The sequence below is a fragment of the Aulonocara sp. 'chitande type north' Nkhata Bay genome, linkage group LG14 (assembly GCF_057382095.1).
Source record: "Aulonocara sp. 'chitande type north' Nkhata Bay isolate Kocher_YH1m ecotype deep benthic linkage group LG14, A_spYH_male_GT1.1, whole genome shotgun sequence".
Taxonomy (NCBI): domain Eukaryota; kingdom Metazoa; phylum Chordata; class Actinopteri; order Cichliformes; family Cichlidae; genus Aulonocara; species Aulonocara sp. 'chitande type north' Nkhata Bay.
In genome coordinates, this window is record NC_141357.1 from 3988417 (window position 1) to 4013327 (window position 24911).

The following is a 24911-nucleotide window of genomic DNA, read 5'->3' on the forward strand; positions in this document are numbered from 1 at the left end:
GGTTCTGCTGGAGGTTTCTTCCTGTTAAAAGGGAGTTTTTCCTTCCCACTGTCACCAAAGTGCTTGCTCTTAGGGGATGATTGATGGGTTTTTTCTCGACTGTTGTTGTGATTTGGTGCTGTATAAATAAAATTGAATTGAATTTAAATGATTACGATTTTAAATGCTTTGAAATGGGGAAGAAAACCCAAAACACATGGTAGAAAAAGGAATACTACCATCTGCCTAGATCATAGAATAACAAGAATGGAAAAGAAGCATCCAATGATCAGCTCAAGACAGATCAATGATCTCCATTTACCTGCGAGTACTTCAATAATCAGAAGATGCCTATGTGAAGCCAAGCTATTTGCAAGAAACCCTCGTAAAGTACCATTGATGAAAAAAGACATGTATTGAAAAGGTTACAGTTTGGCAAAGAACACACTGACTGGCCTAAAGAGAAGTGGCGCAATATTCTGTGGACAGATGAGAGCAAGATGGTTCTTATTAGGTGTAAAGACCACTGAATACAAGCCACAGCACACTGTGAAGACTGTAAAACATGGAGGTGCAAGCACCTGGGGATCTTTCTCATACTTTGGAATAGGGCCCATTATCACATAAGAGGCACCATGTACCAGTGTCAGTACCTAAAAACACTGAAAGAGGTCATGTTGCCTTATGCTGAGGAAGAAATGCCCTTAAAATCGTGGGGCGATCGTGGCTCAAGAGTTGGGAGGTCGCCTTGTAATCGGAATTGTAATTGGACAGTCTCGGTCGTTGTGTCCTTGGGCAAGACACTTCACCCGTTGCCTACTGGTGGTGGTCAGAGGGCCCGGTGGCGCCAGTGTCAGGCAGCCTCGCCTCTGTCAGTGCGCCCCAGGGTGGCTGTGGCTACAATGTAGCTTGCCATCACCAGTGTGTGAATGTGTGTGTGAATGGGTGGATGACTGGATATGTAAAGCGCTTTGGGGTCCTTAGGGACTAGTAAAGCGCTATATAAATACAGGCCATTTACCATTTAAAATGGGTGTTTCAGCAGGACAACGACCCCAAACACACCAGCAAGCAGGCAACATCCTGGTTGCAGACAAAAACAGATTGATGTTATAAAGTGGCTGGCCCTATACCCAGACCTCAATCTGATTGAGAATTAGTGGAATGACCTCAAAAATTGTCTTCTTGATGCAAAACCCAAGAATGCAGAAGATCTGTTTAATGTAGTCCAGTCAGCTTGGAGGCAGGTGTCAAATATTTGTTGACTCCATGCCACACAGATGTAAAACAGTGATCAGAAATAATAGTTACACAACTTAACTTGTGTGCTTAAAGGAAAAGCAAAATCCTCATTTTAGTTTCCACTGTAAATATTCCAGTTTGTAAATGAAAATGCAGACACTTCTATTTTTGTGAACCTAATTTTCTTTTTCTTCATTTTCAGTAAAGAAAAACTTGTTCATGTTTTCATTTGGGATTGAATGTGCATGGCTCCAGGGCCTTTGTATATATGGAAAAAAAATGCTATTAACTGTACCATAGACAAAACTGAAGGCAGAGACAAATCAAGAAACCGAAAGCTGCTGCAGCAAAGGTCCGACAGAGCATCTAGACTTCAGTCAGTCACTGACTGCCAAAGATTTTCATTGTTTTTAAAAAAACGATCAAGGGCTGAACCATTTTCTAATAGGGGAGGGAGGGTAACACTGCAATATATTCATTTTTTAGAATTTATATTCAACGTTAATTGCAGCTAGGCTCAAAGTGTTAATGCTAACTTATTTTAATAAGCAACATGTCATATGCAAACAACTAGGGTGTGGCAAAGATTATTTTAGGGTAGCACATGCCCACCCCATGCCACCCTTGTAGATCCACCCCTGTCAGTACTGAACTTGCTGTCTCAGAAAGTGAAAACCAAACTAGAGCTCAAAGTGGACCTAGAACAAGGCTGAAAATAACAGGCATAAACACTGAGTTTGTTCTTAGAAAATCTTTCTGTATTTACAGGTTTGAACAGACAAGCAGGTACAGACAGAGTGCTTATATACACAGCAGCACAAGATGTTAAAATGAGTGCTAAAACTATACGGTATTTACAGATGGACTACAGCGGAAAGTACAGACTAAGAACAAGTTTTATCACAAAACGTCTGGTACTCTACACAGTATCACAAATTCAATGAGCTGTACAGTTAAAAACCAAAAAATGGCAAATCTACATGAAATCCAATGTTTCTCCAATCGAGAGGCACTGAATTAAAATGTATTTACATTATATATACATGTTATAGTGTATAAGCATGTATGTTTTCATACATATATAGCTACCTGTGGTGCAAAAGCAGCAAAAGAAATTAGAATGTATGGAATTGAATACTACAAAGAAAAAAAAAATGTTTGTGCTAAATGGGCTGACTGACAAAAAGGTTACACCATACATAACTAATATACTGGCAAAAACAAAGATTGAGCCCAAGGAAGTAATGTTTGCTCAAAGTCCTAACGGTCCTAACGGTTACGTCAGTCATTTAAAAGAAAAAAGAAAAAAAAGAGATTGTCAATAATACTTCAAGTTCATGCAAAGATATAAACCATTTAAAAAAAAAAAGAAAAAAAAAGAAGAACTTTTCCCTGTTGACCAACCAGCTGTGCAGCTTTCCCTTCATCGTGACACAGAAGGTGCAAAATAAGAGGGAGGGCGGGGCTTCCTGTGCGGATTATGGAACAGAGTTAGAACGCAGTACGGGCACTTGGTGGGGAGGTACAGTCTCAGAGTCAGCCTCATCCTGGTTGGAAAAGCCGCTTGTTGTGGCAGTGCTGGGTGGTGGTGGTGTGGAGGTGTTAGCGGTGGTGCTGAGGGTGGTGCTGATGACACTGCTGCTGCTGGTGGTGGTGCTTGTGCAACTGGCAGCAGGTGTAGTGGCCTGCTCCTCTTTGGGCTGCTTACTGGCAAACTCAGTGATGCTAAAGACAAATTGGAGGCAGCCCAGTTTGATGTAGCTGCCATGGTGGAGCAGGGCCGTGCCCTCCCAGCCCGCCCCACTGCCTCCAATTAGACTGGAGCTACTTGCTTTGCAGCTACAAGACGGCTCAGCACCACCCTGACGTTGGCTACTCATCACTCCTCCTACTGGCAACAACCCCACCATGGAGTTGGCTCCCTCGTTCTCTTCCCGTTTCTTACTGCGACCTACGCAAAGAAGAAATGCAGCAGGTCTGAGAAAGACGTCTGTACAGACTAGTGTCACAGTAAACTCCATTAATGTGGAGACAATGCAACCATGAAAAGATTTCACTGATTACATTTTATCCACAAAATAAAAATGAACACTTTGTTTTGAAAATGAGACTAAAATCATGTGGAAAGCTGAACTCTGGCAAACATGTTTTACACTCATCATCTATAAACAGTTACAGAGAAATCTGATTTAATGCTGTTTCACACTGCAGCTCTTTACTAATCAAACATCTGTCCAAATGATCTTTAATAACAGATTAAGACTGGAAGCTTTATGTGATACAGCAACATTCAGACTTTACATAACGTGGTCTGCCACAGAACAAGTATATCTGACTGCTCATTTTACACTTTATTTACCTTTCTCATTGCTACAATGCCACATGCACCAAGTTTACCACTGTACTGTACGTTTACTACATCCTTACTTTTACTTTGCAATTGCAATAGCTAATAATAAGCCAGCCCGTTCTTTCCCATTTGGTGTTTTCTCTACCAGCAGGCTCGCTGGCTAGATCGCCATTATGGATGGAGATGAACTCCAACACCAAACTCATGGTTTGTTTTTTTCCTGCACTTCAAGCTGGCACTCTAACCAGAACCTACAACAGACGGAGAACTGGTTCGTGTGCAGTTCTCCAACAATGAGAATACAATGAGCTCACTGGGACTCAGAGCAGAACAAGAGCCAGCAGCTGCAGTCCAAGAACATGGGCTGACTGAAGACAGCTAATGATGATGTTCACTTATTTTAGTTTTATATTAAGCTAATATTATTCACTTAAATATAAGCACGCATAGCTCAGCACATCTCATAGACTACTCTAAGGTATGAATTACAGCAAGAAGGTGATAAGTTTTCTTGTCATTGGTTCACTGCACTGCACAAACTAATTACATGTACCCATTAAGAATGACAAATGTGACCTTGACCACAATTTGGATGAAGAACACTAAAAGCTGACCAAAAATGCAGGAGCAGTGTCAGCGTAACAAACAGGACACTGACATTAAGCACATGGGGGGGCTACACTTCCTGAAATTCTAGCCAAACTAAAAATAATTCTTTTCAGTATTAGAGTATAAATTAAAGTATTCCTGTAATTTACAGACGCAATGATGTTATGATTTCTTCACAATTAAAATTTTAACCATTTTAACCAGAACACATACAGATGAGTGGCTAAGTGGAAGAAGATGGATGGATATTCATAAAAGGTTCATACAAAATCTATGAGTGACAACCTCATCAGCAGTCCAAGTCAAACTGGGCACACAGACCTGGGTTCCTTCAAGCCAATCCAAACAGATGACGGAGATGTACTTACGAATGATTCCTTGGACTTTGGCTACCAGGCCACCGGGTGGACATGGTGAGGTCTTCTCAGAGAAATCGCACGAGTACAGGACATTATCCACTGTGGTGCCATGCTCGCTATAGTTCAGAAGCTCATAATGCTTGGTATTCTGAAGGACGACAAACACACATCTTGGTCATTTACATCTTGGTCACTAACAACCACAGGAGTGCTCTGCAGAGTGATGTAGTTTAACAGCCTCACCTCGTCATAGAAAATACAGGCATGTTTCCCCGATACGTAGTTGCAGTGACCGTAGTTTGTAAGGCACACATCCATGTCAGCACCTTAAAGAAACAGTTAAAGACTTAAACACCCTTTCCCACAACACAAAGAATACAGATTTGCAACATGGATTTTTTTTTCTGCAATATTGACGTGTCAAAATGTATTTTAATGACCTGCACTCCAATGTGACATATTGTGTTTTTGTTCAGTAGTTTTTATTCCACATGGTCCTGTTGTGACCCTCACAGGTCTAAGAACTTACTTTCACAGCCAACTTGCTTAAAATACTCCGATTTAAAGATGACGGTATCAACTAGGGCTGGGCCATATTATACCGTTCACGGTAATACCGGTATAATGTTAGGCAACGATAGGAAAATGAAATATCGCGATAGAATGGGAGTAAAACGCGCATGCGCAGTGCCTTTGTTTTCATACGCACATGGCCGATTGTTGAGTGAAACAGATGAACCAGAATTGGTTTGTAAAAATGGTGCAACTTCAGTGATGTGGAACTGATTTGGTGTTTGTCCGTCAGATACACGACAAAGCACATTTTTTTGCAGAACATGCAAGCGGCCGTCGTTATTGTCGTATTTGTCGGACTAAGATGCTCTTAAATCTGGGAGTAATCTGGGTCCTAAACTCCGTATGCTTCAGGTCAAACAACACTGCAGCATCACTGAGCGTTAAAAACTGTCTAAATTCTTTCATCTTTAATAAAACGATCAGCATTGCTGCTTTACCAGGTGTAACTATAAAGTTTAACTTCCAGGCATCCATGAAAACAAAAGTTATTACATTTAACGGAGTTAGAAGTTAGCAGGAAGCTAGCGGAAGTTAGCTCGCTAGTTTTGCTAGTTACCTAAGCATGATATTGCATGTTCTGACTGAGAGATTTCTGAAAAAAATCAAACGTACAGCTCTGCTATCACTTCCAACATAAATGAAGACAGGAAACTAAACAGCAGTGACGTTTGTAGGGTTACTGAAGTTGGGCTAGCTGGTATATAATGATGTGCTACGTGATCGCTAGCGACACAGCTATATTAGCATAACATAAACAGTGAAGCTGGAGGACGAAAACTAACACTTTTCCACTTATAAAAGTTAACGTTAAGGTTCTTCATGGTTAGAGACAAATGCAATCGCATGGCAGGATGCTGTAAATGGACCAAACTTCAGTCAGGAGAACAACTGAGATAATCCATCCACAATACGAGGTTAGTCATTAATATAATACTGCAACAACATGGGAATAGAGCAGCTGCCAGAGAATTCAACATTAATGAATCAATGGTACAGAAGTGGAGGAAGCAAGAAGAATGAGTTTAATCAAGTTTGATTTATCTGACTGCTTTGTTTCGCTTAATGTGCCTTATAATCCTGTGCACCTTATGGTCCGAAAAATGCGTACTGCACACTGCAGTTTAATGTTGCAAAGCACCTCTTTAACTTCAGTGGATATTATACATGGTTATGCTCAGGATATGTCAGCCCATTTCTACTGGAAATGCCTTTTGGTTAAACTTTCAGCAAGGAATTTGCATTTGCACTGTTACATTTTTATAAAGCTTTAATTTACATAAAAACCAGCTTCTTGTTTAAGTGAAAATAAATGGAAGGTTGTCTTTTTGCGCTAGTAATGTTGTGGAGTTGTATTTTGTCTCGCATCAATTATATCGTCGGTTATATCGTTATCGCAAATTTTCAAATATATATCGTGATAAATATTTTTGGCCATATCGCCCTGCTCTAGTATCAACTATCACTCAACCTGACTAATGATGCAGAGATTGTGATATATTATTATATTATACTCTAAAATATGACATTACTGCCATGTATTTGAAAAAAACTAAGCCAAAATGCAGAATTAGTGTATGAAACACTAAGCAAACCCTTGTTGCTTCCATAGAAATAAAGATGACAAGTAGCAGGTACATACTGCTAATCAAACACAATTGATTAACTTATCAGCACGAGTGACCACCTCTATAAAAACCCAGAAGCATTCTGGTGTGTACATAATGCCAAAGAGGAAAGATGTCTTAAAGCAGCGGTCCCCAACCCCCGGGCCTTGGACCGGTCCCGGTCCGTGAGTCGTTTGGTACCGGGCCGCGAGAGTTGAGACTCAGGTGTGAAATGTATGGTTTTCAGCGTTATTTTTTATCGTTTTTATCGTTGACTTGGTTTTCCTGGGTCTTTTCACGTGTGTTATGAATAAATCTTTTTTTCGGTACTGGTACTAGTTTTATTTTGTTGTATTTATCCGCGACACCTTAAAGGCCGGTCCGTGAAAATATTGTCAGGCATAAACCGGTTCGTGGCGCAAAAAAGGTTGGGGACCGCTGTCTTAAAGAATAAATGAGTGCTGCATGTCAGTATCTGAAGTTGCATGAAGCCAGTCCCAAACACGCTCATAATTCTACCATGAGAAAGATTATTCACTATTCAAGTGGAAAACATTCAAGACTGTTGCAAAATATTTCCAGGAGTTAAAGTCCCAAAAAAAATTCACCTAGGATCAGGCAGTGCAATGACTCCAAGCACATCAGCAAATCTAAACAAGAATGTCTGGTGATTCTGCAAGCTAATGAATGATGGGGTGTTGTTAGTTTTTCCACAAACTGCTTCTGCATCACTTCCCATTTTTGTATTTGTAGGAGTGACTAGCTCAGGTCCAAGGTACACCTGCTGTGTTGGCAACTTTGCGTATCACCGGCAATGCCATCACACAGCTATATCCATTCATGCTAGCTATTACGGTGCATGTACGTGCTGCAGTATTCTTCTGAACAATAGGTGTTGCCCGTCCTCCAAATCAGCGCTGGTATAGAAGGAGAAGAAGTCAAAGTTGGAAGCCAAGGAATTTTAAAGTTTTTGCCAAGTTTCAAAGTTTCAACATCTCCCTCTGTGAAACCTGTGAACCTCTAAACTTCTGTACTGATATGATGTTAGGATGCCATTAAAAACAGACTTTAACCCAGCTGCAGCAGCAATGGAACGATGCATCATAAAAATGGAGCAGTCCCCTCTGCGAATCCCTAACTTATTGTGGTGGAGGGGTTTGTGTGTCCCAGGGATCCCAGGGGCTATGTTGCCTGGGGGCTTTTGCCCCCCTGGTAGGGTCTGCCATGGCAAATTGGTCCTGGTTGAGGGACCAGACAAAGAGCGATTCGGAAGACCCCTATGGCAAGACCATCGAGGGAACAGTTCACCCTGCCATAGGGTTATTGGGGCCCCGCCATGGGGTCTGGCCGGGTACAGCCCGAAAGAGGGACATGGGCCCATCTTCCTGCAGGCCCACCACCCGCAGGAGGTACGGTAGGGGTAGGGTGCATTGTGAGCCAGGCGGCGGCCAGGACCGGCAAACCGTCAGGCGACTCAGGAGGGGAAAGCGGTGTTCAACCTGCACTGTGTATAGTGCGGGTGGAGTGCTGCTGACTTAGACTGAGAAAATTGCCAGGCGGTGGAAGGAATAGTTTGAGGACCTCCTTTGGGGGCGAGGTCACTGAAGCAGTTAAACAATTCCTTGGTGGCAGAGCCCCTGGGTTGGATGAGGTCCACCCTGAGTTCCTGAAGGCTCCAGATGTTGTAGGGCTGTCTTGGTTGACACACCTCTACAATGTTACATTGAGATCAGGGGCCGTACCTCTGGATTGGTAGACCGGGGTGGTGGTTCCAATCTTTAAGAACGGGGACCGGAGGGTGTGTTCCAACTACAGGGGAATCACACTCTTCAGCCTCCCTGGGAAAGTCTATGCCAGGGTGCTGGAAAGGAGAGTCTGTCTGTTAGTTGAACCTCTGATACAGGAGGAAGAATGCGGTTTTCGTCCTGGTCGTGGAACACTGGATCAGCTCTTCAGCATCTCAAGGATACTTGAGGGTGCATGGGAGTTTGCCCAACCAGTCTACATGTGTTTTGTGGACTTTGAGAAGGCATTCGACCGTGTCCCTCGGGGAGTCCTGGGAGTATGGGGCGTCTGGCCCATTGCTACGGGCCATTCAGTCCCTATACAACTGTTGCATTGGTCCATATAGCCGGCAATAAGTTGGACTTGTTCCTGGTGGGTGATGGGCTCCACCAGAGCTGCCCTTTGTCACCAATTCTGTTCACAATTTTTAAGGACAGAATTTTTAGGCGTAGCCAAGGGGTGGAAGGCTTTCACTTGGGTGGTCTCAGGATCTCATCTCTGCTTTTTGCAGATGGAGTTGTTTCTGCTGGCTTCATCGGGTGATAGCCTCTGGCTTCCCTCGGAATGGTTCGCAGCCGAGTGTGAAGCGGTGGGAATAAGAATCAGCACCTCCAAATCTGAGGCCATGGTTCTCAGCCGAAAAATGGTAGAGTGCCCACTCCGGGTCAGGGACAAGTTCCCGCCCAAGTGGAGAAGTTCAAGTATCTCGGGGTCTTGTTCACGAGAGACGGGAGCAGGAAATCGACAGACGGATTGGTGCGGCGGCCGCAGTGATGCGGACGCTATATGGGTCTGTTGTGGCGAAGAGAGCTGAGTGTAAAAGAGATTGCGGATACAAGCGGCGGAAATGGGCTTCCCCCGAAGGGTGGCTGACCTCTCACAAGAGATAGGGTGAGAAGTTTGGCCATTTGGGAGGGGCTCAGAGTAGAGCCGCTGCTCCTCCACATCGAAAGGAGCCAGTTGAGGTGGTTAGGGCATCTGACAAGGATGCCTCCTGGGGGCCACCTGGGTGAGGTGTTCCGGGCATGTGCCACCGGAAGGAGGCCCCGGGGCAGACCGAGATTATATCCCTCGGGTGGCCTCGGAACGCCTTGGTATTCCCCCAGACAAGCTGGAGGAAGTGGCTGGGGAGAGGGAGGTCTGGGCTTCTCTGCTTGGGCTGCTGCCTTCGCAACCCAGCCCTGGATAAGCGGAAGAAAATGGATGGATGGATGACCAGCAGAGATGACAGCTTACAACATGTAACATCAATTTTGCTATACGGTGACATTTGCCAGGCACCACACAGCAGGTATAATGGCGTCCTACCCATGTTCCACTTCTGTCTTACTAAACTTTAGTCATAAGGCAAGAGTCTAACCTAAATCAAACATGATTGACTGGAGTTTGGTGAAGTGGTATGATTTTTATAAAGTACGTCAGTACGTGAACCTTTCCTCATCAAAGGTGAAACCTAAGAGTGGCTCAGAGCCAGGGCACAGAATGCAGCAGGGTCAAAGTCACAGCGACTGAATGTCCTACCTGATCCTATGTGTAACGTCCTATAGCACATGCTGACAGCTGCTCCTCTTCCTGTCAGAGGGTAAAAGACCGCTCTGGCTTGCACCTTTTTCTGACCTGGGAGGAGGAGAGTGTAGGTTTTAATAATTAGAACAAAACAGCAATCAAACAGCAGAAAAACTGACTTCTTGACAAGTAAACAGACTAAACTGTAGTGCAAAGGTGTCTTACTGTTTGGGTGGGGTGCTGAGGTTTTTGGGGTAGTGCTGGTGGTGGGGGGAGGTTGAGTGCTGGGCACTTTGGGAGCAAAGAGCTGCTGGATCCTCTGATAGGCCAAGAGCTTGATCATCTCTGTATCCAGTTTGTCCAGCTCAATCCCTGCACACACACAAACACACACAACCGCTAGAAGCTAATTACATCTTCGTGTGTTTCATAGCAGAACACAGCAATACGAAGGCTCTTAAACTGTCACATGTGGCCGCAGAGTGACAAACTCACCCCCATCCTCCTCTTTTCCATCCTTCATGCAGCTGGACAGGTTGGTGATGGAGGGCAGTGTGTTGGGCAGCAGTGAGTCCGTCAGTGCAGGAGCAGCCTTTATGTCTGAGGGACAGGAGAGGAAAAAAGAGACAAATTGATGAGATGAGATAAAAGAAGGACCAGAAAAAAGACAGTTTTTGATAGTTCACTATAAAGGAAAAAAGTGCACAGGAACTATTACTGAGATAGAAGGCAAAGCAAGTTGTATCTGAATAACTTTTTTTTCTTCATAACTCAGTAACTGAAAATAAAATGTGCTCTTAAATGGCCATGTATCCTTTTGGTAAATGGGGCTGCACGACACAAAATATGCAAGAAAACTGTTAGCACCATCGATTATGTCAGCAGTGAGTATTCAATTAATAGCAACAGTAAACATTCAAAAGAGAGAAAACTCAGGTCTTTTAAAATGAACGTTTCATTTGTTTCCACTTTAGAAAATGCTTGTTTTGATAGTTTAACAATACACAGTATCTGCCAAAAGAGCTCAACTCTTTCACTGTATTTACATCCCATATCACAATCACATTTCCACTTTCTTGAAGAAACATTTTCCTAAAGACAAAAAACTGATAAATTATTAGAAGTAGAAATAACAGAATCACAATTTTAAGTGATCTGCCAAATAAAATAAGCTATGCATCCTAGACTGAGGCATGAAATAAAAAGGCCTTCTTCCCATCTGCTTGGAGCTCTTTCTTACATTATAAGGGAAAAAAAAAAGAGTTCTGACAGTATTGCATCTCCTGGATGAAGCAGAGTTGGTCAGTGTGCACGCGTGTGAATGCATGTGTGTTAAAGTGTGCGAGTGAATGTGTGTAAGCCTTCAAACAAGCATGTAGTGGCTGCAGTGAAGAAAGGTGAGCATATAACCATTCTCAGTTCTGAGGCCTTCTCTGTGCTTTAATGCAAAACAGACGTTATGAAAGTGGAGATGTTAATACTAATAATAATTCAGCCTAACAGCATGACTATTAACACAATTTCTTAAAGTTAAAAATGTATTTAAATTAATATAAATACGCAAAATAATGTTGCTATAGCCTCAAATTAAATGTTCTCTCATGCACACCATGGCCACCGTTACATGTATAATGAGGAGAGAGTAACATAATGATTACTTGAGTATATTATTACTATTATTATCATCATTATTATTATTAGCTGTATAAAGTGATACATTTAGACTGCAGCTTTGACATTTCTGATGTGTACCTGGAGTAGGTGCTGATCCAAACTTTACTGTGTCGTGCTCCTGGCTGCCTCTAGATGGTGCATCTGTGAAGGAACTGCTGGTGATTGAGGAGGGCTTTTCATCGGTGCTCACACACTCCTCCTGGGGCTCTGTCTGGCTCCTGTGGTTCTGTTGGCCACTGTGGGGCCATATCGTGGGGGCAGTGGGGCAGTTCTGTTGGGCACATGCATTTACAGTGCTCTCAGGTTCCTTCTTAACCGTTTCTGTTCCTATGTGGTTCACCAGTCCAGAGGCAGAAGCTGATGGCGTTTTCCCAGCCTTCAGTCTGTTCTGTAGCTCAGCCTGCCTGCAGGAATCTGAGGCACTGTTACAGTCTACAGGTCCATTGGCTCTGGGAGGCTGAACCAATTCCAGAGGCCCATTAGGTTTCCTACAGTTCTGACATGGTGTCACGGTGCATTTGCAAAGAACTAGCCCTGATGGGCTGTCCTTGGAAAGAGAGGCCCCCTGGGAGTCACTGGGTGTACTGCAAGCTTTAGAGCAGGGGTCAGGGGAAGAAGTCCTTTCTAATGAGGCCTGAGTTTTCATGTCTTCTGATGCTCCACTTGATTGTGTATTTGCTTTCTGCTCAAAGTGCCACTCTGTTGATGAGGCCTTCTGTTTGATGGATAGGTGTCGCATGATACTGCACTGGAGAGCGATGACATCCTGAAGCCACTGTTCAACACAACACATGTATGTTTTTATAAAGAAGCAACCAGCAGTTCTGTTGAGAGGCCCTCCCCTTCATCAAGGATTCATTTATATCACACAAACAAACAGATACCAGAATTTATCTTTTGCTGCAATTTTCAATTAATTACTCAAAGCTCTACAGTCTGTGAAAAAAAACAGACTTTCTAATGCAACTGTTGCAAAGTGCCGTGAAGCAGTTGGTTCAGCTTTCAGAACTTCTGAAACTGAATTTTCTGTTACTTTCTGATAAACACAGTACACAGGATGTGTCAGTGTTTCACTCATCTACACCAAAAATCTAACTCTCTAAAAACTTCTTGTCCAAACTCTCATCCAATCATCCAAAATGAAAAGGAAAGCGATCAATCATCCTTAACCTCCTAGGACCTGGTGTCCACATATGTGAACATCACATTTTGGGTTGGCTAGACCAAAATACTAAATGTTGCTCTACAAAGGCCTGATTTCCACATGCGAGGACGTTATACTGCCACTGTTCTATTGAAATTTAAATCGAATGTCCTCATATGTGGATCTCATTTTTCTCAGAAACAAACATCAGGTAAAAAATAAAATCTGATAATTCTTTGGTTTTACATTCATCAGGTCCCAATCAGCCCAAATAGCAAAGAGAAATTAAAAATGCATGCCATGAAAGAGTTTGGGTCTTAGGAGGTTACGCTGCTCTCCTATTAATCTCACATCCTATTACATCAGATGACACAGATTGTAGCACACAAAAGCCTGTTTTGAGGGAACTATCATTACAATCTGACTTAAAGAACATGTTAGGCAGCTGCTGGTTTCTCTTGTGCCTACCTCCTGCTGCTCAGCCTCTGTGGTGAAATGCTTTGTGGGCTGATGGTCAGGAATGCCACTACAAACCAGCTCCAGCTGGCGCACCCCTGCAGGAAGCAGCATGGGCGGAGGATTCTGGTACTGGGACTTGATGGCATCTGGCACCTGAATAAAAACACTGACTGTTAGAGACAATCTAACACTTTCTAGCAAATTAACCAGTATGTTCAGATGTGTCTAAAAATAGCATCACTTCATATACAAGTGCACAACTGCTTAAATTTCAGAAGCTGGAAAAAAGACAGAATGTCAGTATCTAGGTAGAGCAGGGCGATATGACCAAAATATTTATCACGATATACATTTGAAAATTTGCGATAACTATATAATTGACACTAGACAAAACACTTTCCAACTCCTCAACTTTATTAGTGCAAAAAAAAAAAAAACATCAATGTATTTTCACTTAAACAAGCAGCTGTTTTTTATGTGCATTAAAGTTATATAAAAATTTTACAGTGCAAATGCAAATCCTTGCTGACAGTTTAACCAAAAAGACAGTTCCAGTGGAAATTGGTCGACATATCCTCAGCATAACCATGTATAATATCCACAAAACTTAAAAAGAGGTTATACACACACAGTACTGTAATATTATGTTGAAGCACAGTACGTATCACTCCGCGAGGCTCCGCCTACGATAGCCGTAACGCTCCGACAATCCATCAAGCGGTGCAGCTTCGTAGCTTAGCAAAGTTGTACTGAAACATTTGACAGATTTTCGAGCGCCGTGTACATAAAATCGTTTCGAGGTCAGTAAACACAACCAGAATTCATACATAAGGCACACGGGATTATAAGGGGCACTGTCTATTTTGAGAAAAATCAAAGGATTGATTTTAAGTGCGCCGTATCTTCCAAAAAACACGGTAATAACGTCGGCCCGCTAGCACGCGCTACCAAAAATAGTGCTTTGTTGTGTATCTGACGGATGAAAGCTAAACCAGTTCCACACCACTGAAGTTGCAGCATTTTTACAAACGAATTCTGGTTCATCCGTTTCATTCAACGATCCACTTTCGCTCTTCTCATTCTGCGTCGTCGCCGTGTGCGCATGTAAACAAAGGCACTGCGCATGTGCGTTTTACCCATATTCTATCGCAATATGTCATTTTCCTATCGTTGCCCAACATTACACCGGTATTAGCGTGAACGGTATGATTTAGCCCAGCCCTATATCTAGGTATTACTGTCTTAGTGTAACAGATATATTATTAAAGCCATTCATTTCCTAGATCTCCACCTGTGTTCCAGTGGCCAAGAAAAAAGGATTATATGAAATCCAACACACTGCACCGTCACACTGAGACACACGTCTACCTTGATGGTTTTCTTGTTGCGCTGGTGAGTGGTGTGCCGGTTGGGAGCATTTTGTCGATGTACTCTACGCAGGAAGTCCAACTTAACTGCGTGCTGGGACATCCTGTCCTGGAACTGATCGAAGAGCTGACAGCGGCTGGACAGGCTGAGGCTCCTCTGATTCAGCTGCATAGCAAACAAAAATATATCAATACAAATTTACATCAATAAAAGGAAAGGGAAAGCAGCTTTAGCTTAGAATCAGCACAGTGCATCTTACTACTAAGTGCTCCACATGGTTTGGACACATCCATTTGCCGGCAGGTAAAGCTGTGAGTGGAGGATCCAGACAGTCCATGTGGAACAGGAGGGGACAGTAATCGCACTGGATCAATGGAGCCAACCTGCAACTCCTGAGAGACCAAATAAATAGAATTAGTACCTGCTGTCATTGCTTCTACTTCTTTGCACTGTGCTCCAGAACTCCTGACCTGTTGCATGAAAAGCAGATTTTGACTGGCAAAGGGACTAGACCATTGGGATCCAGTTCATGCTGAGGCCTCCTGAAGGGCTTTCCAAGCAGCTCTTCTTTTTTCCTCCGTTTACTGCTGCCTAGAAATCCAAACAAAAGAGCAACATTGAAGAAACAGTCTAAACTGCATATATAAAGAGGTATTTTAAACTTAGGGTGCTGAAAGAAATCATATTTTGGTAGTCATTATGACTGACTGACCTGGTAGTGCAGTGGTGCACGTGAGCTCACTCGGCAGCTGAAACTGAGTGGGGTTTCTCTCCATAGCAGCCGCTATTAGGAGCTGAAAGGGCCTCTTGAGGAGTCGCGGTGTCGGAGCAGAAACTGTAGAACTCTCGAGCTCTGCACCCTGAACTTCATCCTCAGGCTCTGCTGCCTCCTCCTCTCCATCGTTCTGCTCCTCTGAGGGGGTTGGGGTGGATGAAGTGTTGGAATTTGGAGTCCCAGGTCGGCTGCTTGGCCTGCTGCTGGTTCTGCGGTCCAATAGTCGTACCTGGGCCACTCGTAGACCAGGGCCTGCAGCTCCAGCCCCCGGAGGAAGACCGTCAAGCCGCAGTGGGCCAGCGTTGAGCTCCAGCTCCACGGATGGAGAAGCAGAGCGCTTGGAGGAGGATTTCTCTGGCAGGCCGTTGGTCTGTTCAGACTTCTGTTCTCTTTTCTGTACAAAGTCACACAAAAAACCCAAACACTGATTTAAAAAGCCATCTCTTGACACTGCTGTCTTAGCAAATTATAGATGAATCTCTAATCTTCCTTTTATCTCAAAGATTCTTGAAAAAAATCATTTAAAAAAAAGCTAACAGATCATCTGCAGAGGAATGGCTTATTTGAACAGTTTCAGTCAGGTTTCAGAGCTCATCACAGCACAAAAACAGCTTTAGTGAAGGTTACAGTTAATCTTCTTATGGCCTCTGACAGTGGACTCATCTCTGTACTTGTACTTGTTAGACCTCAGTGCAACGTTCAATACTTTTGACCATAATATTTTATTAAATTATTATGGTCAAGCATAATATTTATTAGAGCATGCTGTAGGTATTTATTTCTGCAGTGGTTTGTATTAGGGCTCCCACAATTTGTCAACTAGCCACGATTACGTCGACTATCAAAATCGTTGACGACTAATTTAATAGTCAATGTGTCGTTTGAAGCTTTGTAAGACCCCGAAAGATGCAGGAATAAGTAGTAGGATTTAAGAGTGTAACAACGAAATGAAACAGAAGATGGCGGCACTGCATGTACAAGGATGCCAGCTGCCGTTAAACCCCGAAGAAGAAGAACCAGGCTGTGTCCCAATCCAGCGACCGCACGCTTCGAAGTATGCATTTTGAGACCGATTAAGTCACAGCGACGCAACGACGGCTGTCCCAATCCAAAGTGTATTCCAAATGCGGTTGCCAAATGTGCCATCAATTTCCCCAAATTTGAAGTGTGGTCCGTTGTAGACTTCGTGGTCCCATACATCCCACAATTCATTGCGCAACAGTGGGTGTGGATAATTTTGCCGAAAAATACGGCAGACGGCTGAAGCGGAGCGGCCAAAGAGTAAACTTTTAAAAGTGAGTACTGAATGTTATGTCACTTATTTATGTGCAAATGTTTAATAATGAAGAACATTAAAACATTACTGTTGCCCACATGTCAGCAAAGTTGTGTGACATTAGTGATGTTTGTACTTTCAGCGTCAGCTTGGTTTTAAAGCCTCTACTTTAAAATATACGCCGTTCAATAGTCAACCTTAATCTGACAGAGAATGTGATGATTTTATGGATAATTAAAGTCAGTTGTACATCCACAAACACAACAAGCTGAAAGTCAGTGATGCTGCTTGGTTTGCAGTACTGAATATCACGGCACAAGCAGGATTCACTGCACTGTTAATGTTAGCTATGTTATATTGCTGCCTCTGTTCGGTGGTGTCGAGCCAAACGGACTTTAACGTGTGTTTGAACGAGCTCACGGTTCACTCGTTAAGCTGAAAGAAAGATGCTTTAATCACAGGAGTCACACATGTGTCCACTGTACCATCTGGGAACTCTTCTTGTTCAGCACTCGTAATAACACAAACACTAAATCCTCCTTCTCTGGTGCTGTTGTGTAGCAGTGTGTACACCTGAGACTGTCACCTGTCTGTCTGTCCTGCACTCTCTCTCTGTTTATTTCTCTCCGGTTGTGGAATAAAAGTATGAACATGTCTCAGCCTCAGATACTCAACTAATCAAAGTGATGTCATAAAAAAAATGAACGAACAAAACATTTTTTCTCCTTCATTTCTGTCAAACAATGCTGTATGAAACGTTTCTCGCGGTTTGTATCATGGTTGCTAGGCAACCTGAGCAGCGTGACGAAGGCTAGACCGTCCCATTTCACAACCTCTCACTTCCGCACTTCTCGTACTTCCTAGTACGCGCCGTTCCTAGTACGCAAACTGTGAATACTCTGAAGCGTACGGTCACTGGATTGGGACACAGCCGCAGTCTCCGGTATCAGCTGTGTCCAAATTCAGGGGCCGCACCCTTTGGAGACTGCATTTGGAGGCCGATTACATTACAGCGACACGAGGAAGGCTGTCCAAATTCGAAGACTCCGACAAATGCGTCCTTCATTTCCCCAGATTTCAAGGATGGGTCGGGTGTATCCTTCGTTGCCCAACCTATCCCAGAATTCATAGCACGGCCCAGCCAATTCCAGTTTCCAACAATGACGGCAGCTACTTAATTTTAATATTACTCTTTGTGGGTCACAAAATAAACTTTTAAGATATTTTCAAGTGAGAATTCAGCTGTCTAAACTTTAAATATCTGATCAGTTTATCAAGACATCACATTTTTGCAAAAGTGCACCAACATTTTCGGAGACATCTGTTACCCACCAGCTCGATAGCTAGCCGGGGCTCAAGGCTCACTAGAGCTCCTGGCACATCGTTTTCAGACCCCCCGCGGTCTAAACATGATATATAAGTCACTTAGATAACTTAAAAATGTTGTTGTTTGGCTTTTTCCAGTGTTTCATGTGTTCCTGAGTAAGTTGGCTTGGCTGAGATTAAAGTTTTTTCACACAGCTGAAGAAAAATCAAACAGAAAACAGATTAAACAGAAAGTTTGAGATGGTAGAATTTACTCCAATGTCCTGTTATATTTTAGTTAGCAAGGAGCAGACGGCTATCTAATAGACTCCAATTTGTTCATGTGAGTCCGCTTCACACACCAAGGTTAATTATGGATATACTAGGACCAATTCTGTTTACATTTTAAATGCTTCCCTTAGGCAGTATCATCAGCAGTATCATAGTATACATTTTCACTGCTATGCAGAGGACACCCAACTTTATTTATCCATGAAGCCAGATAACACACACCAATTAGTTAAACTGCAGGAATGTCTTAAAGACATAAAGACCTGGATGGCCTCTAATTTTCTGCTTCTAAATTCAGATCAAACTGAGGTTATTGTACTCGGCCCTGAAAATCTTAGAAATATGGTATCTAACCAGACTCTTACTCTGGATGGCATCACCTTGGCCTCCAGTAACACTGTGAGGAACCTTGGAGTCATTTTTAACCAGGATATGTCCTTCAACGCACATATTAAACAAATATCTAGGACTGACTTCCAATCTTTGCGTAATATCTCTAAAATAAGAAATATCCTGTCTCACTGTGACACTGAAAAACTACTTCATGCATTTATTACTTCTAGGTTGGACTATTGTAATTCATTATTATCGGGATTGTCCAAAAACTCCCTGAAAAGCCTTTAATTAATCCAAAATGCTGCAGCAAGAGTCCTGACAGGGACTAGAAAGAGAGAGCAGATTTCTCCTATATTGGCTCCCTGTTAAATCCAGAATTGAATTCAAAATCCTGCTCCTCACATACAGCATATGTAAGCATATAGTTGGGCTGGATCAGTTGACCCTGAATCCTCCCTTAGTTATGCTGCAATAGGTGTAGACTGCTGGGGGACTCCCATGATGCATCGAGTATTTTTTCTTCAGTCACCTTTCTGACTCACTATGTGTCATGGCCCCGCCCCTCCCTGAAACTGGTTCTGCCAGAGGTTTCTTCCTGTTGAAAGGGAGTTTTTCCTTCCCACTGTCGCCAAAGTGCTTGCTCATTGCTTTTCTCTGCATGTTAGGGCTGCACGATTAATCGTTAGAAAAATTGCGATCTCGATTCATACTTATGTGCGATCTCATTTCCAAATGACAACGATTAAAATTTTTTTTTAAAAAAGGCGACGACGATTGTACCGCATTTTGATCCGGGACGCAATCTGCATGAAAACAAGCGCTCACTCTTCCTGCTCAACAAATGACAAGGGCGGAGCTTTATACCACGTGATACAGAAGCTGTGCTGTGTGATGCTAAAATTGGCAGGGAAAAAAACAACGGAGAGCACGTCAGGGATGACGAGAAAGTGACAGGAGAAAATCCGTCCCGGTCAACCACCCAAACATCAATAACGGAAACCTTATACAGCGTTTCCCTATACCCGTCGAACTCCCGCAGGCACAAAGAAATTACGGAGGCTATCACTTATCACCTGACCAATACTGTGCAAAACGAGGGATTTAGGAAAATGATCAACACCCTAGACAAACGCTACACAGTGCCGTCCCGCAACTATTTTTCTATTGTTGCACTACCTGCTCTATACACGCAGCGTCGAGCAGCGGTGGAGACGGAATTTCAAGCAGTACAACGACAAAATGTGAGACATTTGTTGTTTTTATGTTTATTTATTGTTTTTATGTTCAGTCTCAACTGTTACGAAGTTGATGTGCAGTTAATAAGCGCAATAAATATTTATACTGGAAAAGAGAATCGTGAGAGAATCGTGATCTCAATTCTAAGCAAAAAAAAATTGTGCAGCCCTACTGCATGTATTATTGTAGGGTAAAATATTATTGTGATTTGGTGCTGAATAAATAAAATTGAATTGAACTGATTTATCAGTACATAGAACACACTCTCCAGGATACATTTCAAAAGCAGAATGAATCAAATGTGTAACAACACATCTGTCACTCACCTTCTTTCGAACATTGCAGCGATGACACATCCATTCCCCTGGAGGAAGCATTTCTTCACTCAGAGGTGGGTTGCTGTCGTAAGAAGACAGAAATTAAATATTTAATAAGATAAAATGAATCACAATTTCTAATTCCCATTTCATTGAAATGAAAAACTGATTTGATCCCATTGTTTTGGTATCAAAACAAAAGTCTAGCTTCTTCTGTCTCCATCTGGTGGGCCAATGGCTGCATTACAACAAAAGCATCCACACAGTGCAAAGTAATGGCAGTTACCAATGTTACATTTTCATTACAGTAGCTGACACATTCATTAATAATCAATTGCTTCCAATGTTTTACACTACATACTAGAGGTGGGAATCACCATACATCCCACGATACGATATTATCACAATACTTAACGCACGATACAATATTATTGCGATTTTTAAAAATATTTTGCAATATTCAGATTCTGTACATAAAGGTAAACTTTATCAATATTCATTTATCTAATATCAAAGTCTCACACTCAGTCTTTCTCTCATTTCAGTCAGTTTTATTGTTGACAAACTGAACGGTTTGTATTACAGTCTAGTCCAACTTAACTGAATGCAACCATCTGGTACAATTATAGCTATTCTGAACTATGCAATTTATGAAAACTATGCAGCCCATTCAGCAACTGAAGAATTTGAAAGTAAATTAAAACAAAATATAATTTTACATTAAATAAAAAAGTTTTAAACGTAATTAAAATAAAACATGTCTTAAATTAAAATAAGTAAACTGTCATGTTTATTGCTGCCAAAAACAAGTTAAACACATTTGGACAGTGAAGGAATGTCAGGATTGTTGCTCAGAAAAAGGATCAACATGCTCTGAAGTCAGAGCACAAAAACCTTTTTTGTAACAAAATATCGATTTCTGCTGTCCCTGTATCGATACATTATTAGCAAACAAAATATCACGACACTGCACAGTATCGATTTTTTCCCCCCCACCCCTACTACATACTGCCCCCATTCAAGAAAACTTTCGTCAGATCCACCTCATTTCACCTTACCATTTTTTAAAATTATGTCTGGTTAACTGTTACCTTGGTATTTCCATCACTCATCTGCTACTTGCAACCACCATCCGCTTAACAGTTATTCATAAAATTACACTTAGTGACCAAACTGAACCATCTATCTATTATGCTTTGTTACTCCTTTCTTTTTAACTTGCATTTTTAACCATGGTGGTGCAGTGACTAGCACTGTTGCCTCACAGCAAGGAGCTCCTTAGTTTGATTCTACCACCTGGCCAGGGCCTTTCTTTGTGGGGTTTGCATGTTCTCCCCGTGTTTGCGTGGGTTCTCTCTGGGTACTAGTAGTTTGCTTGTAGTAAGCTTATTTACCTACTTTTTCTCTTTACTCATTATTATTTTTTAACAATTTATTCATTTCTATTGGCTGTTTGTTTCTATAGTTTCTAGTCAACTTTAAACTTTTTTTTGCTGATGCACCCGGTGTATGAATTCATAATTGCAGAATTTAGCATAAAAATTGGACTAAGAAATACAAAACATATCCAGTAAAATGACGACAAAAATACATTCCTCCAGATTTAAAAAATGAAACAAGTTTTTTTTAATGATATGTTTGTGTTTGAAGTGGTCACATGTGAGATGCGCTGTGCATGGCACAACTGAGTTGTCACCCCATGTAATATTGTCTTTTACATTGCAGACATCAAAGCAGCAAAATTCGTCAATACATATTTAAAATCTGAAGGCATCCACAGGTGTGGCTATATATGTACAGACGAGTTTTATACGGTTTTCAGGTGACAGTCTGGACTCAATTCTTCCAAATACCAAAGTAATACAGAAAAAAATGATACGGGTATTTATTTATCGCTGCGGCACCGAAATTACCTCAACAAACGCTGTTATACCCGTCCAAAAAAACTGCGGAATATTTCGTCCGTATTTTTAAAGCACCCCTTTTCCATTAGAGTTGATTTTAAAGGTTTGTAAGATGGCGGTGGAAGAAGGGGGGGAAAGAGCAACGAGGTCGCCATATTGTAAACAGAGGCTACATTTTTACCAGCAGCTCCGCTGGCTGCAGCCTCGGCAGGAGGGGAGGACCGACTGCAAGCTAATTCAAGCCTCTTGCAGATACGACATATTTAAGCATTTTTTTTCAAACTCCTGTGTGTTATATTTTCATTAACGACGCGTGAAAATAAGTTTGCTATACACTTTCAAACTATATAAAGTCCAAAAGTCAGTATACAAGATAGACGACTGGGATAACGGTGCACAGTCCTCCCAGAGCAAGAAAACATTCTGCTCTGTTACTTTAATTATCAGTTCCTATCTTAGATCACCAAACGTCTTTTAATTAACTTTAACTGGTTTATTTCCTGAGATTCTGAAAATGTGTGGAAGTAAATTTGACATGCAAGCAGCTTACAGAGAAAAATGGGAGTTAATAATAAACCTTACAGAGTGCAACACAGCGGCTAAAGCCGGCCTCCATGGTTAACGTGAACGGAGAACACAGCGGGAATTTCGGAAGAACAATTGATCGTTAATGTTGACTTTTCATTGATATAAGCGTGAGCTTTTGTAGCGAAAAAACTATCAGGCAAAATGAAATCATTTAACAGATCATTTCTTTACACATTTCAAATCATGTGTCTATGAGAATCGGAACCACAGCGAAACGGTAACCGAGGACAATCACTGGAGTTAGCATTCAGCCATCTTTACACATAACTGACGGGGACTAGCAGTTATTTCCGCTTGTTTTACTGACTCTGTGCGTGTTCTTCAGTCAAATAACTTACCAGCACTGGAGATGGAAAGCTGCAGGACAGTGGTCACAGCACAGCAAGTCTCCCCCTTCCCTGCAACTATCGCAGGTGTCGTGGTTAGTCGCCCTGCCGCTCCTCCGGACGTCCCTCACCAGTTTCCGACTCCGTTTCTCTACCTCATCTGACTTCGGGGGCGCCAGTAGTGTTTGAATTTGCTGCAAAAGTTGTTCAGCTGTTTAGTTTGACATCGCGGCTAGTGTCTAGTGTCCGCTGTGACGTTTATAGAGAGCGGTAACAGTAATTTGTGGCCTCCGTTACCAAGCCGAATTAGCTAGCTAAGAGCTTGACAGCGGGCTATAGTGATGATGACAGCTGCGATTCAAATTTGGTAAAATTTATTAAAGTGTTAGCAACAGAGGAATGTTTCGCTTAATTAAGGCCTTAGACATAGCAGCCTTACCTCCATTAAGCCCCCAGAGGTATCCAAATCGTACACAATCGTTGGGGTCTCCATTTTGTCCCACATTCATCCAGAAACAGACTTTGCAAAAGGAATTTGCGAACCAAGAGCCTCGGTGCTCACAATAACCACGATAAATCCTGTAAGAGATTACTTCCCGAATGTTTTCGGTCAGAGGATGTCTGGTAAATCGACGTTAGCTATCGTTAGCTGCCCAAAGGAGCTAGCTAGGCAAACGTCAACCAGTCAAGGTTGTGAAGCTAGCGGTCTCACTAGCTGCCGTGGTTGGCCATAAAAAGGTAACAAAAATGACGTCTAACTATGTAGTTAAAATACTGATTCCTTAGCACCACTTTTTATGTGTAAGTGCCACGAAAACATACAGAATTTTCTATCAGTAGACTACTGCTCTTAGCTACACAATCCATCTGCGGCCTAGCTGGCCAGCCATGATTCTTGTTTCTGCTCCTGCAAAAAGGAGCGCTGTAAATCTGCAAAGCCCTCCGCTCCCATTGTCAAAACAAAATGTAACCAAACAATCCAGGAGAAAACTAGATGTAGTACGGCCCAAAACCTGGTTTCCGACAGCGTCCGGAATGTATAATCCTCAAATCAAGTATGTGGAAATGCAAATTTGGTTGATGTTATTGTTGTGAAAAGGCTGTGCATCTACACTGGCTGCTAGCAACATCCTTACAGTTGGCGCAACCGCGCACACCGGACACGCATGCGTATTGGAACGGATATAGATAATTACGGATACATTATAACGAAGCGGTAAAACATTGTCTACACGGTGTTTTGAGTGGCACTGACGTTTTGAAGTTATTTTATTTGCTATGACTTTCCCTGTCGGTTGCCTTATGGCACTACTCATTACTATTGTGCTGCTACGAGAGTAGCATTAACTGCTTCTTGCTTCAATAGCTTTATTGTTTGTTAAAGAACACGACTCGTGTAATTTGCACTTCTGCTACAATAGCGTTTCAGCTGCTCAAATGACCATCTTAATTCTTCTTCCGCTTGCTCAACGTGTAGTCTATTTCAACATGTAGTCTATGTAGACAGCATCCATCCATTCTCTTCCGCTTATCCTTATCGCGGGGGGGCTGGAGCCTATACCAGCTGGATGACAAGTCAGTTAAGCTAACAGAAATGTTTAGATCAATTCAAACCAATTTAGTTTTAATTACATAGCACCAAATCACATCAGCTGTCACTGTCCTCAAAGCGCTTAGTTATCCTTCTACCAATCAGACTTTTCTGACAGAGGGCATTGTGTATTTTGCAATTAAAGTCCTCACTGGGTTAAGCTGCTGAAGTCTGAAACACATTCTTTAATTAAGAGAGGACCAGATTGTGCAAAGTGAAACGCTGAAGTAATGCACAGATCATTAGAAAATAAAGACATCCAAAACATTAACAAATCAATAATCCACCATTATATTCTCTTAAACCAAAGA

At 42.2% G+C, this 24911-nt stretch overlaps 1 protein-coding gene across 1 annotated transcript; it reads right to left on the bottom strand.

Moving 5' to 3' along the window:
- Nucleotides 1–1947: 1947 nt before the first annotated feature.
- On the bottom strand, nucleotides 1948–24166 carry LOC147313894 (PHD finger protein 12-like). The gene is made up of 15 exons (XM_086260607.1): nucleotides 23449–24166; nucleotides 23022–23203; nucleotides 20201–20273; nucleotides 15368–15824; nucleotides 15126–15246; nucleotides 14915–15047; nucleotides 14656–14820; nucleotides 13297–13440; nucleotides 11763–12459; nucleotides 10506–10610; nucleotides 10236–10382; nucleotides 10026–10121; nucleotides 4783–4865; nucleotides 4549–4687; nucleotides 1948–3172 (listed from the first exon to the last, which is right to left on the bottom strand). The coding sequence occupies exons 1-15, from the start codon at nucleotides 23512–23514 to the stop codon at nucleotides 2700–2702; spliced, it is 3081 nt and encodes a 1026-aa protein (XP_086116733.1). The 5' UTR covers nucleotides 23515–24166; the 3' UTR covers nucleotides 1948–2699.
- Nucleotides 24167–24911: the final 745 nt, after the last annotated feature.

Excerpts from the sequence above, each read along its gene's own strand:
- LOC147313894 (XM_086260607.1), bottom strand. The coding sequence starts at position 23,514 with ATGTGGGACAAAATGGAGACCCCAACGATTGTGTACGATTTGGATACC. Across the intron at positions 13,441-14,655 it reads GCAACAAGAAAACCATCAAG|GTGCCAGATGCCATCAAGTC; the intron begins GTAGACGTGTGT and ends GTTTTTATTCAG. Across the intron at positions 12,460-13,296 it reads CAGAGGCTGAGCAGCAGGAG|TGGCTTCAGGATGTCATCGC; the intron begins GTAGGCACAAGA and ends TGTGTTGAACAG.